The 14,935-nt window shown below is 39.7% G+C and overlaps 1 protein-coding gene across 5 annotated transcripts in view; it reads right to left on the reverse strand.

Annotated features, from left to right (window-relative positions):
- The window catches only part of ZFYVE9 (zinc finger FYVE-type containing 9), a 138,619-nt gene that overhangs the window by 92,975 nt on the left and 30,709 nt on the right, over positions 1-14,935 (reverse strand). For all 5 annotated transcript variants that reach the window (XM_060205896.1, XM_060205895.1, XM_007535150.2 and 2 more), the window contains exons 2-3: positions 12,555-12,659; positions 964-1,069 (exon numbers count right to left, since the gene is read on the reverse strand). In XM_060205896.1, the coding sequence (XP_060061879.1) occupies positions 964-1,033 (70 nt within the window). In that variant the 5' untranslated portion in view covers positions 1,034-1,069; positions 12,555-12,659. The remainder of the gene's footprint in view (positions 1-963; positions 1,070-12,554; positions 12,660-14,935) is intronic.

A 14,935-nucleotide genomic window follows, 5' to 3' on the forward strand; every position in this document is an offset into this window, starting at 1 on the left:
TGAAGCTTTCCTCCTGCAGGTGGGGATGAAGGCTTGAACCTGGGTCCTTGAGCATTGTAACCTGTGTTCAACTAAGTATGCCACAACCCTAGCATGGTAATTTTGGAGAAGTTCTTTTTCTTTTTTCTTTTTTTTTTTTTTAACCAGAGCTCTGGTTTATGATGGGTGGAGGGGGAATGAACCTGGGACTTCGGAGCATTAAGCATGAGATTCTCTTTGCCTAACTATTACGCTATCTGCTCTGCCTGAGAAGTTCTTCATACCTCCATTCTCATCTATAAGAAACAGATATGATCTACTTTCATGACAGAGTTTTAAAGATTAATAGTTTGGGGGTATGGGGCTGAGTGGTGGCACACCTGGTTGAGTGCACATGTTACAGTGTACAAGGACCCAGGTTCAAGCCCCCAGTCCACACCTACAGGGAGAAAGCTTTGTGAGTAGTTAAGCAGGACTGCAGGTGTCTTTCTTTCTCCCTTTCCCTTTCAATTGATGGCTATTACTAACCAATAAAGATAATTTTAAAAAAATTTAATTATAAAAAAAGTTTAGGGGGACCAGGTGGTGATGCACCTAGTTACATATTAGAGTGCACAAGGACTTGGGGTCAAGCCCCTGGTCCCCACCTGCAGAAGAAAATCTTCACAAGTAGTGAAGCAGTGCTGCAGGTGTGTCTCTTTCACTCTTTACCTCCCCCTCCCCTCACAATCTCTCTGTCTCTATCCAATAATAAACAAGAGAATTAAAAGATAAACTTCTAAAAAACAAAAGATTACTGGTTTTGTATAGCATCTGGCATACAATGAGTGCTAAAAAAAGTTAGCCCTCGTTTTGAGTATTACTATATAACTGCTATCATTAAGCTACTGGATAAGATCTTTTTAAAGTACTGCGTACTCTTAATGCCACATATTCTCAATATCATAAATGCATTCAAACAGATTTGCCAAAGTAAATTTTTACCTTCGTTTTGTTCAAATTCATCCAACACTTTGTCCAGGTTATAAGCTTCTGCTTGGAAGTAATTCTCCATCGGTAAGGAAACACCACTGAAGAGAGATGTTTAAACCTAGAAAGCAAATATATATATATATATATATGTATGTATTACAACCGAACCATTAAAATATAACTTATTATATTAATTAAGTATAACTTATTATATTAATTAAAAGTCACCCAATAAATATGATGCCAAAACCAGATGACTTCACTGGTGAATTCTACTAAATGTTTAAAGCAAAATTAATCAGTCTTTCTTAAACTCCTCCCAAACCAGAGGAAATTAGCACTTGCCAACTCATTTCAGTATGTCAATGATATCCTGATACTGGAAAAGACACTATAAGAAAGAAAATTAGAGTTCAGTGTTCCTGATGAAGATATAAAAATCTTTAATGAGGGTCGGGCGGTAGCACAGCGGGTTAAGCAGCACATGGCACAAAACCCAAGGACTGGCATAAGGATCCCAGTTCAAGCCCCCGGCTTCCCACATGCGGGGGTGGGGGGGTCGCTTCACAGGAGGTGAAGCAGGTCTGTAGGTGTCTTTCTCTCCTCCTCTCGGTTTTCCTGTCCTCTCTTGATTTCTCTCTGTCCTATCCAACAACAATGACAACAATTTTTAATAACAACGATAAACAACAAGGGCAACAAAGGGAAAAAATAGCCTCCAGAAGCAGTGGATTCGTAGTGCAGGCACCAAGCCCCAGCAATAACCCTGGAGGCAAAGAAAAAAAAAAAAAGGAAAGCTTTCAAGGGAAGGGATGGGATACGGAGGTCTGGTGGTGGGAATTGTGTGGAACTATACCCCTCTTATTCTATGGTCTTGTCAATTTCCATTTTACAACAACAACAAAAAAAAATCCCAGGACCAATTCCCCATACCACCGTAAGCCAGAGCTGATCAGTATTCTGGTAAAAAAATTAATTTATTGGGAGTCAGGCGGTAGAGCAGCAGGTTAAACACAGGTGGCATAAAACCCAAGGACTGGCAGAAGGATCCCGGTTCCAGCCCCCAGCTCCCCATCTACAGAGGAGTCACTTCACAAGCAGTGAAGCAGGTCTTCAGGTGTCTGCCTTTCTCTCCCCCTCTCTATCTTCCCCTCCTCTCTCCATTTCTCTCTGTCCTATCCAACAATGACATCAACAACAACAACAATAATAACTATAACAATAAAACAACAAGGGCAACAAAAGGGATAAATAAATAAATATATATATATTTTTAAAATAGGGGCTGGGTGGTAGCACACCTGTTTGAGCACACATGTTACAATATGCAAGGACCCAGGTTCGAGCCCCAGTCCCCACCTGCAGGGGCAAGCTTTACAAGTGGTGAAGCAGTGCTGCAGGTGTCTCTCTGTCTCTCACCCTCTCTTTCCCTCCCTTCCCTCTCAATTTCTGACTGTCTCTATCCAATAAATAAAGATAATAAAAAATTAAAATAAAAATAGATAAATTTATTTATTTATTAAAAGAGAGAGAGAATGAGAACACAGGTATAAAGGGAAGTCAAGAGTCCATGTGTGGTAACCAGATGTCCTTGTGAATAAGCTGGCTCTAACAGAGGGTCCAGGTAATAGAGCTGTTCGTTAGAGCACCAAATTGTAGGCCTGAGGCCCCAGATGTCAAAAGTTCAATGCCTGGCATTATTTTATGCTTGAGTTGAGAAGTGTTCTGGTCTTCTTGCTCTTGCCTTATCTTTCTGTCTTGACCACCCTCTCCTCTTACTGTCTTTATCTCATAGTAAATAAATAAATTTTAAAAATAAATTGTCAGACACGAAGCACAAGGACCAATACAAAGATCCCGGTTTGAGCCCCCAGCTCCCCACCTGCAGGGGGGGTCATTTCACAAGCAATGAAGCAGGTCTGCAGGTGTCTATCTTTCTCTCTCCCTCTCTGTATCTCCTCCTCTCTCCATTTCTCTTTGTCCTATCCAACAACAGCAGCAATAACAACAACAATAATAACAACAATGATAAACAACAAGGGCAACAAAATTAAAAAAATGGCCTCCAGGAGCAATGAATTCGTTGTGCAGGCACCAAGCCACAGCAATCACCCTGGAGCAACAACAACAAAAAAATTTTAAAAGGGAGTCGGGCGATAGCGCAGCAGGTTAAGTGCAGGTGGTACAAAGCACAAGGACCGGCTTACAGATCCTGGTTCAAGCCTCCGGCTCCATACTTGCAGGGGAGTCGCTTCACAAGCGGTGAAGCAGATCTACAGGTGTGTATCTTCCTTTCCCCCTCTCTGTCTTCCCCTCCTCTCTCCATTTCTTTCTGTCCTATCCAACAACGACGACATCAATAGCAACAATAAAAAACAAGAAGGGCAACAAAAAAGGGAATAAATTTTTTTTAAAAAAAGTGTCAGAATCCCAGCAGCATGAAAAAGTTGTCTAGGGGCCAGGTGGTGATGCACCTGGTTAAGTATACATGTTACAATGTGCAAGGACTTGAGTTCAAGCTCCCAGTCCCCACCTGCAGGAGAAGAGCTTTACAAGTGGTGAAACAGTTCTGCAGATGTCTCTCTGTCGCTCTCCCTCTGTATCTCCTCCTTCCTTCTCAAATCCTGCTGTATCTATCCAATAAATAAAGATAATTTTTTTTAAGTTGTCTATACAGAAGACAATTACAGGGGATATAGCATAATGGTTATGCAAACAGACTTTCATATCTGAGGATCCAAAGTCCCAGTTTCAATCCCCCGCACTACCATAACCAGAGCTGAGCAATGGTCTAGTAAAATGTAAATATAGTAAATGAATAAAATAAAAATAAAAATAAAGAAGACAGCCTGGAAAGGCTGTTAGAACCCAAGAAAGGTGAGGATACTATGTACAAAAAGGAAACTGGCAGAGGGTGTCAGAGCCAAAGTGGGTCATCATCAGGAAGAGACAGAAGAGGACAATCCAGAGTGAAGGTAAGCATGAGCAGGATAAAATGGACCAAGGGAAAAACAGTGATGGGATTGTTACATATAAAGGAATGAATCAAATAAGTGACTACATAAGAGGTAATGGGAATATGATTTTTTACTACTAAAAATTAGGGGACTTAAATGTGGGAAAATTGAAAACTAAAAAAAAACCTACAGGGGGGGTCAGGTGGTAGCACCATGAGTTAAGCGCACATGGCGCAAAGCAAGGATCCCGTTCGAGCCCCGTCTCCCCATATGCAGCGGGGTCTCTTCACAAGTGGTGAAGCAGGTCTGCAGGTGTCTATCTTGCTTTCCCACTCTCTGTCTCCCCCTCCTCTCTCCATTTCTCTCTGTCATATCCAACAACAATAATAATACACACAACAAAGATAAAACAACAAAGGCAACAAAAGGGGGAAAAAATAGCCTCCAGAAGCAGTGGATTCATGGTGCTGGCACCGAGCCCCAACAATAACCCTGGAGGCAAAAAAAAAAGCCTACATGTTGACTTGAAATATGAATTATCAATAAGATCACAAGGACCTCAATAAAAATAGAGGGTGCAGGAGAAAAGTCACCAGGGCAAGTACTATCTGACCATGTGTAAGGCCCTTGGTTCAAGCACTATATGGAGCACCATGGATAGCACTGCAGGGAGTTCCATGAATGGTGGGAGAGAACTATGGTATCTCTCCACTCTATCTCTGTCTCTCCCTTTCTCCCCTTTCTAAAAAGAATTTTTGTAATGGTCTGGGGAGGATACTCAGAAGTGGTATCACACGTGTGAAGTCTTAGTGTGCATAAAAATATACAAGCCAAGCATAAATACTTACAGTAATATAGATATAAATGTGTGTATATATGTGTACACACATATGTTCTCTAACTTTATCCACAGATGATCTTGGAGCAGCAACTTCCTGCTTTAACTTCATGTGGCAATGAACATAATTAGCACCACGTTTGGTTTCTTACTATTGTTATCCACTAAAAGGAACCAAGGCTCCATAGACAAGTAGATACTTTCAAGGCTAGACTAGAAAAAATACACAAGTTTTGATGAGAATGTAGAAAATTATGAACTCTTATAGACTACTGGGAGGGAAGTAAAATGGTATGGCAACTTCAGAAAACAGTCTAGCAGTTCCTCAGAAAGCTCAAGTTCCCACGTGGTGTAGTTACTCCACACATAAGCTCATACCCAAGAGAAATGAAAATATTGGGTTGTCAGAAAAGTCATGACTCATTTTTGCATAGAAAAATACATCATGGAGACTGGGTGGTAGTGCAGCAGGTTAACCGCACATGGCGTACGGTCCCGATTCCAGCCCCTGGCTGCACAACTGCAGGGGGGTTGCTCCACAAGCGGTGAAGCAAATCTGCAGGTGTCTATGTTTCTCTCCCCATCTTCCCATCCTCTCCATTTCTCTCTGTCCTATCCAAAAATAATGACAATAATAATAACAACAAAGATTAACAACAAGGACAACAAAAGGAAAAAAGTAGCCTCCAGGAGCAGTGGATTCCTAGTGCAGGCACCGAGTCCCAGCAATAACCCTGAGGCAAAAAAAAGAAAAAGAAGAATACATCATGACTTTTCTGACAACCAGATGAATTCACACAAGAACTTATACATGAATACTTAAGGCAGCATTGTTATTCTATATTATTTAATTTATTAGTGGTTTGCAAAATTATAACATTACAGGGTATAGTTCCTTCAGCATTATGCTTTTTAAAAGTTATCTACAGCTGGGAAGACAGCATAATGGTTATACAAAAGACTTTTGTCTGAGGCTGTGAGGTCCCAGGTTCAATCACCAAACTATCAGTTCTCTAGATTCCACATGAGTGAAATCATCTAGTAGTATTCTTTTTTTTTTAATCAGAGCTCAGCTCTGGCTTATGGTGGTGCAGGGGATTGAACCTGGGACTTGACATGGCCTCAGGCATGAGAGTCAGTTTGTATAACCATTATGCTATCTACTCCCACCCTGCAGTATTCTTTTACTTCTTATTTTGCTAAGCATAATTACCTCCAGTTTTATTCATTTTGTCCCCAAGGACACAATACCATCTTCCCTGATTGCAGAGTAGTATATATCCCATAACTTCCTTTTCTTTTTTTTTTTTTAACCAGAGCACTGCTCATCTCTGGGTAATAGTGGTGCGGGGGAATTGAACCAGGGACCATGGAGCCATAGGCATGAGAGTTGTTTTTTTTTTTTTTTTGCATAATCATTTTGCTCTCTCCCCTACCCTATTCCATAACCTCTTTAAAAATACATTAATTGTGGAAGTTGGGCGGTAGCGCAGTGGGTTAAGTGCACGTGATGCGAAGCTCAAGGACCTGCATAACGATCCCAGTTCGAGCCCCTGGCTCCCCACCTGTAGAGGAGTCTCTTCACAGGTGGTGAAGCAGGTCTGCAGGTGTCTATCTTTCTCTCCTCCTCTCTGTCTTCTCCTCCTCTCTCCATCTCTCTGTCCTATCCAACAATGACGACATCAATAACAACAATAATAACTACAACAACAATTAAAAAGGGGGGGCAACAAAAGGGAAAATAAAAGACTGAACCTGGGACCTAGAAGCCTCCAGCATGAGAATCTTCTTGCATAACCACTATGCTATCTCTGCTGCCCTTCCATAACTTTTTTTTAAATTTGTATTACTTTGTTTATTTATTGGATAGAGACTGTCAGAAATCAAGAAGGAAGTAGAGGAAGAGAGACACACCTGTAGCACTGTTTCACCACTCACAAAGCTTTCCCCTTGCAGGTGGGGACTGGGGGCTTAAACCTGGGTCCTTGTGTGCATTGTAACTTGCACACTCAACAAGGTGCACCACCACCCAACCACCCTCCCATAACTTCTTCATCTTCTCTTTTTTAAGAATGTCCTTATTCACGAGAAAGACAGGAGGAGAGAAAGAACCAGACATCACTCTGGTACATGTGCTGCCAGGGATCGAACTCAGGACCTCATGGTTGAGAATCCAATGCTTTATCCACTGTGCCACCTCCAGGACCACCTCCCATAACTTTTTTTAAATTAATTATTTATTTATTCCCTTTTGTTGCCCTTGTTATTTTATCGTTGTCGTTATTATTGTTATTGCTGTCGTTGTTGTTGGATAAGACAGAAATTGAGAGAGGAGAGGAAGAGAGGGGGAGAGAAAGACAGACACCTGTAGACCTGCTTCACCGCCTGTGAAGCAACTCCCCTGCAGGTGGGGAGCCGGGGCCTTGAACCGGGATCCTTAAGCCGGTCCTTGGGCTTTATGTCACATTGCGCTACCACCCAACTCCCCCATAATTTCTTTATCCAGTCATCTGTTGATAGGCACTTAGGCTGCTTCCACTCTGGCTATTGTGAATAGTGCAGCTACAAACATTGGGGCTCATAAGTTCCTTTGAATTAGTGTTTGCATGTCCTTTTGATAAATGCCTAGGAGTGATATTGATGGATCCTAATGTAATTCCATTTTTATTTGTTAAAGGATTCTCCATACTCCCTTTTTCCCAAGGGGGCTACACCAGTTTGCATTCCCACCAGCAGGGTAACAGAGTCCTTTTCTCCACAATCTCACCAACACCCACCATTTCCTATTTTACTGATGTAGGCCATCCTCACAGGTGTGAGTTGGAATCTCAGTGTTTTAATTTGCATTTCTCTAATGATAAGTGAAATGGAGCATTTCTTCATATGTATCAGTTCTATGGGCCAAGTATATTTCAAGAGTAATCTATTTATTTTTTAAAAGAATTTAGGATTAGTGGTTTTTTAAATATTTATTTATTCCCTTTTGTTGCCCTTGTTGATTTTTTATTGTTGTAGTTATTGTTGTTGTTACTGATGTCATTGTTGGATAAGACAGAGAGAAAGGAAGAGGGGAGGGGAAGACAGAGAAGGGTAGAGAAAGAGAGACACCTGCAGACCTGCTTCACCGCCTGTGAAGCGACTCCCCTGCAGGTGGGGAGCCCGGGGCTCGAACCGGGATCCTTATACCAGTTGTTGCAATTTGCGTCACCTGCGCTTAACCCACTCGCTGTGCTACTGCCCGACTCCCGCGAAATATTTATATTTTAAAACGGTGTATTTTAGGTTATGTGAATTGTATTTCAATTACATAAAAACAAACAGGAACCTTGCATATCTTATTTGCTAGAGAGCAAGCATTTTATAGAACAAAAGGGACAGAAACCAACTTAAAGGAGCTCCCACAGGCCAAATCAGAAACAATCTGAGCATCAAAACAAATCATGATAGTAACAGATTATAGCCCACCATATAATTATGTGTTTACAACACCAATAAATGAATCACAAGTGTAGTGAAGAAGGGGATACTTAGATACTCTCAAAGGTCTTCTGCACAAAAACACTAATTACTGAAGGAAGAAAAAGAGTAATGTCAGACACAAAGCCTGGCAGACACCACCTTACACAAGTGATGAAAACAAACATCAGCAGTAATGACTAAACGGAAATATGCTCTCCTGATAGGACGTAATTACAGGGTACAGCAATGTTGGTGATGGGAAGAAGTTATGTGTATGTGCAGACAGAGGATATAGTGGGAACTCGAATTTTCTGTTCGATTTTCCTATGCATCTAAATTTCTATAAAGTTTAATAATTAAAACAAAGCAAAACAAACAAACAAAAAAAGACTTGAATCACTTCTATGATTTTCCCATCAAAAACACATGACTTGAATTCAGTCATGAGGAAACAGCAAACAAGTTCATATCAAGGAACATTCTATAAAGGAACTGTTCTGCTATCTTCAAAAGTGTTAAGGTAAAGGTTGAGAAAGTCAAACTGTAAGCTACTCAAGATGCAGACTAAACAGATAACAAAATGCATGTGATTTAAACTAGATCCTCCTAATAATAATAGACATTCTTCAGATAACTGGAAAATTCTATAAGAGCTGAGAATTACATGGTGATAATACATCAGTGCTAATGCCCTAATTTTGATGTGGTTATGTAAGAGAATGTCCTTGTTTACAGGAAACACAGTTTCAAAGGTGATAGCATACTTAAGGCATCCAGCTAGCAACTTATTGTCACGTGGCTGGGGGGGGGAGATTGTTTGTACATATGATTCTTTGTGACTTTTTTTATATTTATTTAGTTATTCCCTTTTGTTGCCCTTGTTTTATTGTAGTTATTATTGTTGTTGTTACTGATGTCGTCGTTGTTAGATAGGACAGAGAGAAATGGAGAGAGGAGGGGAAACAGAGAGGAGGAGAGAAACATAGACACTTGCAGACCTGCTTCACCACTGATGAAGCGACTCCCCTGCAGGTGGGGAGCCAGGGGCTGGAACCAGGATCCTTAAGCTGGTCCTTAAGCTTTGCGCCAGGTGCACTTAACCGGATGCGCTACCACCCGACTCCCCATTTGTGACTTTCCTATAAATTTGAGATTGCTTCAAACATTTTTTTTTTTTTGCCTCCAGGGTTATCACTGGGGCTAGGTGCCTTCACCACGAATCCACTGTTTCTGGAGGCCATTTTTCCCATTTTTTTTACCTCATTGTTGTTATTGCTATTGTTGTTAGATAGGATGGAGAGATATCGAGAGAGGAGGGGAAGACAGAGAGTGGGAGAGAAAGACACCTGCAGACATGCTTCACCGCTTGTGAAGTGACCCCTCTGCAGGTGGAGAGACAGGAGATTGAACCGGAATCCTTAAGCAAGTCCTTGCGTTTCACACCATGTGCACTTAACACGCTATGCTACCTGGTCCCCTCAAACATTTTTTAGTGTACCAAGAATATCTATCATACTTGAAATTTCCAGAGCACATTTCCCCCCCCAGTTAGGGTTACCACTGAGGCTCCACATCTACTTTGGTGGCCTCTTTTCTTTTTTCAAGAGAAAGCACGAGAGAGAAAGAGAAAGGCAGAGAAAGGAGTGACCCAACAGTACTCTAATTGTTTGGTAATGTATACATTCTACCAGATATGCCATCACCTGACTCCTAGATATATATATATATATATTTTAACCAGAGCTCTGTTCAGCTCTGGCTTATGATGGTGCGGGGGATTAAATCTGGGACTCTGGAGTCTCAGACATGAGAGTCTGTTTGCATAACCATTATGCTATCTGCCCTCCACAATTTTCATATTTCTAACTAATTCCCTGGCCCAAAATTAGTTTCCAGCTCTTACTTGGCATCTAAGAAATATAAATGACTATGGGAAGCTGTCTCTCTCCCAGAAAACAAGTATTACAATAAAAGAACAAATTGCATCAAAGAATATCTATCTGGTGGTAGGAATGGTGTGGAATTATAACCTTATTATCTTAAATTTTGTAAATCAGTATTAAGTCACTAATTTAAAAAAAAAATAGCCTTTATTAAACAAAAAAAAAGTATTTACAGAAATAGTGTAAATGTTCATCTGAATTTAATACAAATTAGCTTCCAGTCTTCTCAAATACTTGACATTTGCATACTTCCTTTATTACTTTCAAGATATATCTATTTTACTATCAAAGCAGACAATTTCCAGTTGTGTTTTAACAAAATTGTTTGACATAGACATTAATACAAAGCATTTTTGAAATTGGTTGGGGTCAATGTACTTATACTCTTTGGAATCATTTTAACTACATGAATCAGACACTTGCAAAATGGGAAACAGTGACTGAGTATATAATTATACAGAATTTATTCATTCTGCTTAGATTTTGAATGGATTCCTCATTACTCTAGACCCTACACCAAGACACATTGTGAAACTACCAAAAGTCAAGGACAAAACAAAAAAAAATGTTTTACAAGATATCAATACCAACAAAGTGACTTAAAAAGGTTGCACAGTCAAACTTTGTATCAGATTTTTCTGTAGGAACCATAGAGACCAGGAGAAAATAGAGTGAAATATTCAAGGTTTCAAAAGACAACTACCAGTCACGCATATTTTGCCCTACAAGACTACCATTCAAATATGAAAAACAATCAAAATAGTACCAGACATATAAAAACTAAAGGAGTTTGCCATTCATTACCAGACCTGTCTTGCAAGAGTTACTAAAAAGACTGCCACAGAGAAGGAAACAAGGTATACTTAACTCTCAACAAGGTCATACACAGTAAAACAGACCTAGAAATACAAAGCACCCAAAAATGAGACAACTTTAAAGTATGAATGGGGAGAGAAAAATGAACAGAGGATATTTAAGCACAGAATGGTGAGATAAGAACAGTTTAAAAAGATTCCCTTAGATGTATTTACATATAAGTTAAAAATAAAAAATAAAGTAGTCAAACTAACCCTTAGACTTTGTGAAAACTATAATGGTTATCTTCTGGGAGAGGAGGGCTCTAGGTTAGGGGGAGGACACAGAACTGTGATGGCAGGTGCAGGTGGAATAATACCCTTGTAATCTTATGATCTCGTAAACTATTATTAACAAATTTAAAAATAAAATATGAGACACTAGTTGAGTAAATATACCACTATTTTCTCTATTATTCTGTCATACAAAAATTGCCTTTCCATGCTTAAAGTAGAAGTGAATGCTAAAAGGAAGGAGCCAGGTATTGGCCAAAAAGTTAATAGTTTGATAATAGTAATTGAAAAAATACTCTTTTGCTCTGAATTTCAATCTAATATTTTTTAATATTTAATTAATTTATTTATTTGAGTAGAAACAGAAATAGAGAGGGGAGTAGGGAGATAGGGAGAGAGACAGAGATACCTCCAGCACTGCTTCATCACTTACAAAGTTCAGTAGGGGCGAGGGGCTTGAACCCAGGTCCTTGTGCATTGTAGCATGTGCACTCAACCAGGTGTGCCACCACCTAGCCCCTCAACCTAATACTTTTTAAATGCACTCCTGGCTTAATAAAAGGATATTTTCACTCACAGGCAGAAGCTGAAAAACAAGATCAGAGGAGAAAACACTAAGCAGAACTTGGAATGGAGTTGGTGTATTGCACTAAAGTAAAAGACTCTGGGGTGAGTGGGGTGGGGGTTCAGGTCCTGGAACAAGATGGCAGAAGATCTAGTGGGGGTTGTATTGTTATGTGGAAAACTGGGAAATGCTATACATGTATAAACTACTACACTTACTGTCAAATATAAAACATTAACCCCCAAAAAATATATATAACTAAATAAAAGGAAATGTTATAAATGAAGTAAGTCATACATTTACATGAGCACTATTTCCTTTCTTTGAAAAAAAAAAAAATATATATATATATATATATATATATTTTAGTGGTCCTGGCAGTGGTGCAGTGGATAAAGCACTGGATTCTTAGCCATGAGGTCCCAAGTTCAATTCCTGGCAACACATGTACCAGAATGATGTCTGGTTCTTTCTCTCTCTGCCTGTCTTTCTCATAAATAAATAAATAAATAAATTCTTTAAATATATATATATATATATATATATATTTTAATCTCAGTGAGACACACACACCCATGGTACTGCTTAGCTCTGGCTTATGGTGGTGTTGAACCTGGAATCTTGAAGAAGTCTCAGGCCTGAAAAGTTTTTTGCATAAGCATTATGCTATCTCCCCAGTCAGAGCACCATTTTCTGTAAATGTTTTTGTTTTCCTAAGCCAACATCTAAGAAAAGGAAAAACAGTTTTCTTACCTTTTTCCCTTTATACATGTGATAAGGCACAGACTTCTCTGTGCTTACTCATGATGATTGCTTCACTACCAGCCAGTCCTGCTGATTCAATACGCTCTGTGTATCCTAAAGAAAAAAACACATTGCTCATTACATTTGCTACAGATATAAGCTCTAATTTTCTTCATATATACCCATAATAGCCAGTGAACAAAAGCTATCAGGCCTAAACAATAAATTACAATTATCTCTTTAGACTCAAAGGCCTGGCCAGCAAGGAATACAGCCATAGACACTTTCATTGTCTCAGCAGACCCAAAGTCAAGCATTTCAATGAGCCGTTAACATTTTTTATACACTCATTTTCAACTAACAACACTAAGTGAAAGATTAGAAGCAGATACTTTCTACCCAATGGCATTAACTATGTTAATCATAAAAATATCAATTATTACAGTAGGCCCTAAAATTTCAAAGATAACAAAACTGCTGTTTAATCAGTGTCTTCTGGGTAACTTTTTAAAAACTATTTATTTATTTATTTATTTATTTATTTATTCCCTTTTGTTGCCCTTGTTGATTTATTGTTGTAGTTATTATTATTGTTGTCGTTGTTGAATAGGACAGAGAGAAATGGAGAGAGGAGGGGAAGACAGAGAGGGGGAGAGAAAGACACCTACAGACCTGCTTCACCGCCTGTGAAGCGACTCCCCTGCAGGTGGGGATCCAGGGGCTCAAACCGGGATTTTTATGCCATTCCTTGAAGCTTTGCGCCATGTGCGCTTAACCCTCTGCACTACCGCCCAACTCCCAAGGGTAACTTTTTATACATATAGAATTCTTTAATAGTCTTCCAGTTGAGATTTTTATTGCCAAATGACTGCTTTTCCACCAAACGGAGTCTCCTATGATTTCAGTCCTCCTCCGCTACTTAAAAGCAATGACCCTATTAACCTACTATTAAGCTCTATCAGGAGTATGTCAATGTCAATTGTCAATGCAAAAGTCAATGTGCATATGTTACTTTCTCCTGGCATATGACAATATTGCTGTTGTTATAGTAGTTCTATTTAAATCTCTCCATATCCACTTAGATAATTTGAAATTTTAAGAGCCTATTTTTTAAAATCATTATTTATAAAAATGAAACACTGACAAAAACCATAGGATAAGAGGGGTACAACTCCACACATTTCCCACCAACATAACTGATAGCTTTACTATTCTTTATCCTATGGGAGTATGGACCCAGGGTCATTATGGGGTGCAGAAGGTGGAAGGTCTGGCTTCTATAATTGCTTCCCCACTGAACATGGGCGTTGGCAGGTCCATCCATACTCCCAGCCTGTCTCTCTCGTTCCCTAGTGGGGCGGGGTTCTGGGAAAGCGGGGCTCCAGGACACAGTGGTGGGGTCGTCTGCCCAGGGAAGTCTGGTTGGCATCACATTAGTATCTGGAACCTAGTGGTTGTAAAAAGAGTTAACATGGGAGTCGGGCAGTAGCACAGCGGGTTAAGCGCAGGTGGCACAAAGCGCAAGGATGGGTGTAAGGATCCCAGTTCAAGCCCCCGCTTCTCACCTACAGGGGAGTCGCTTCACAAGCCGTGAAGCAGGTCTGCAGGTGTCTATCTTTCTCTCCCCCTCTGTCTTCCCCTTCTTTCTCCATTTCTCTCTGTCCTATCCAACAATGATGACATCAATAACAATAATAACTACAACAGTAAAACAATAAGGGCAACAAAAGGAAATAAATAAATTTTTTAAAAAGAGTTAACATATAAAGCCAAAATTGTTGACTAATCATGAGCCTAAAGGTTGGAATGGTTCCTATGAAGAGTTGGGGGGAGGGTCTCCGTTTTGTAGATAGTAGGCCTATTTTAGTTATATTCCAAGGAGCTCATGACTATACTAGGGTTTTTGTCTGTTTGTTTGTTTGTTTGTTTGTTTTTGAAGGGAGGCTGGACAACATACTTTATGCATACTCTATGTTCCACCTGAGGAAGACGGGTCCTGAAATTGGGCAGCTTGGAACATTCCTACTCATGACCATGGAATGTGAGCTCAGATCTACAGGAATGAAGAAGTCACATAGGCTCCTAAGCTGAATATGGGCCCCAGATCACATCAAATCAATGGGGTTTACAGTCAACAATATTTATACACCTTTCCCATATTTGGGAACTTCTCTCTTCCCTGATCCAGCTTTCTAGTCCTTTTTCCAGCCATGACATCATCTCTCCAGACAATAACTTAGATCCACCTGAATATCAGGTGTCAGGCTCAAGGGGGAAAAAGAGAGAGAGAGAGAGAAAGAGCCTATTTTTAACCTTAAATAAGATCAGAAAATCTTATTTCTGTTTTGAAATTAGAACAAAACTAATAATTTCACAACTATATATATGAA

The sequence above is a fragment of the Erinaceus europaeus genome, chromosome 13 (assembly GCF_950295315.1).
Source record: "Erinaceus europaeus chromosome 13, mEriEur2.1, whole genome shotgun sequence".
NCBI lineage: Eukaryota > Metazoa > Chordata > Mammalia > Eulipotyphla > Erinaceidae > Erinaceus > Erinaceus europaeus.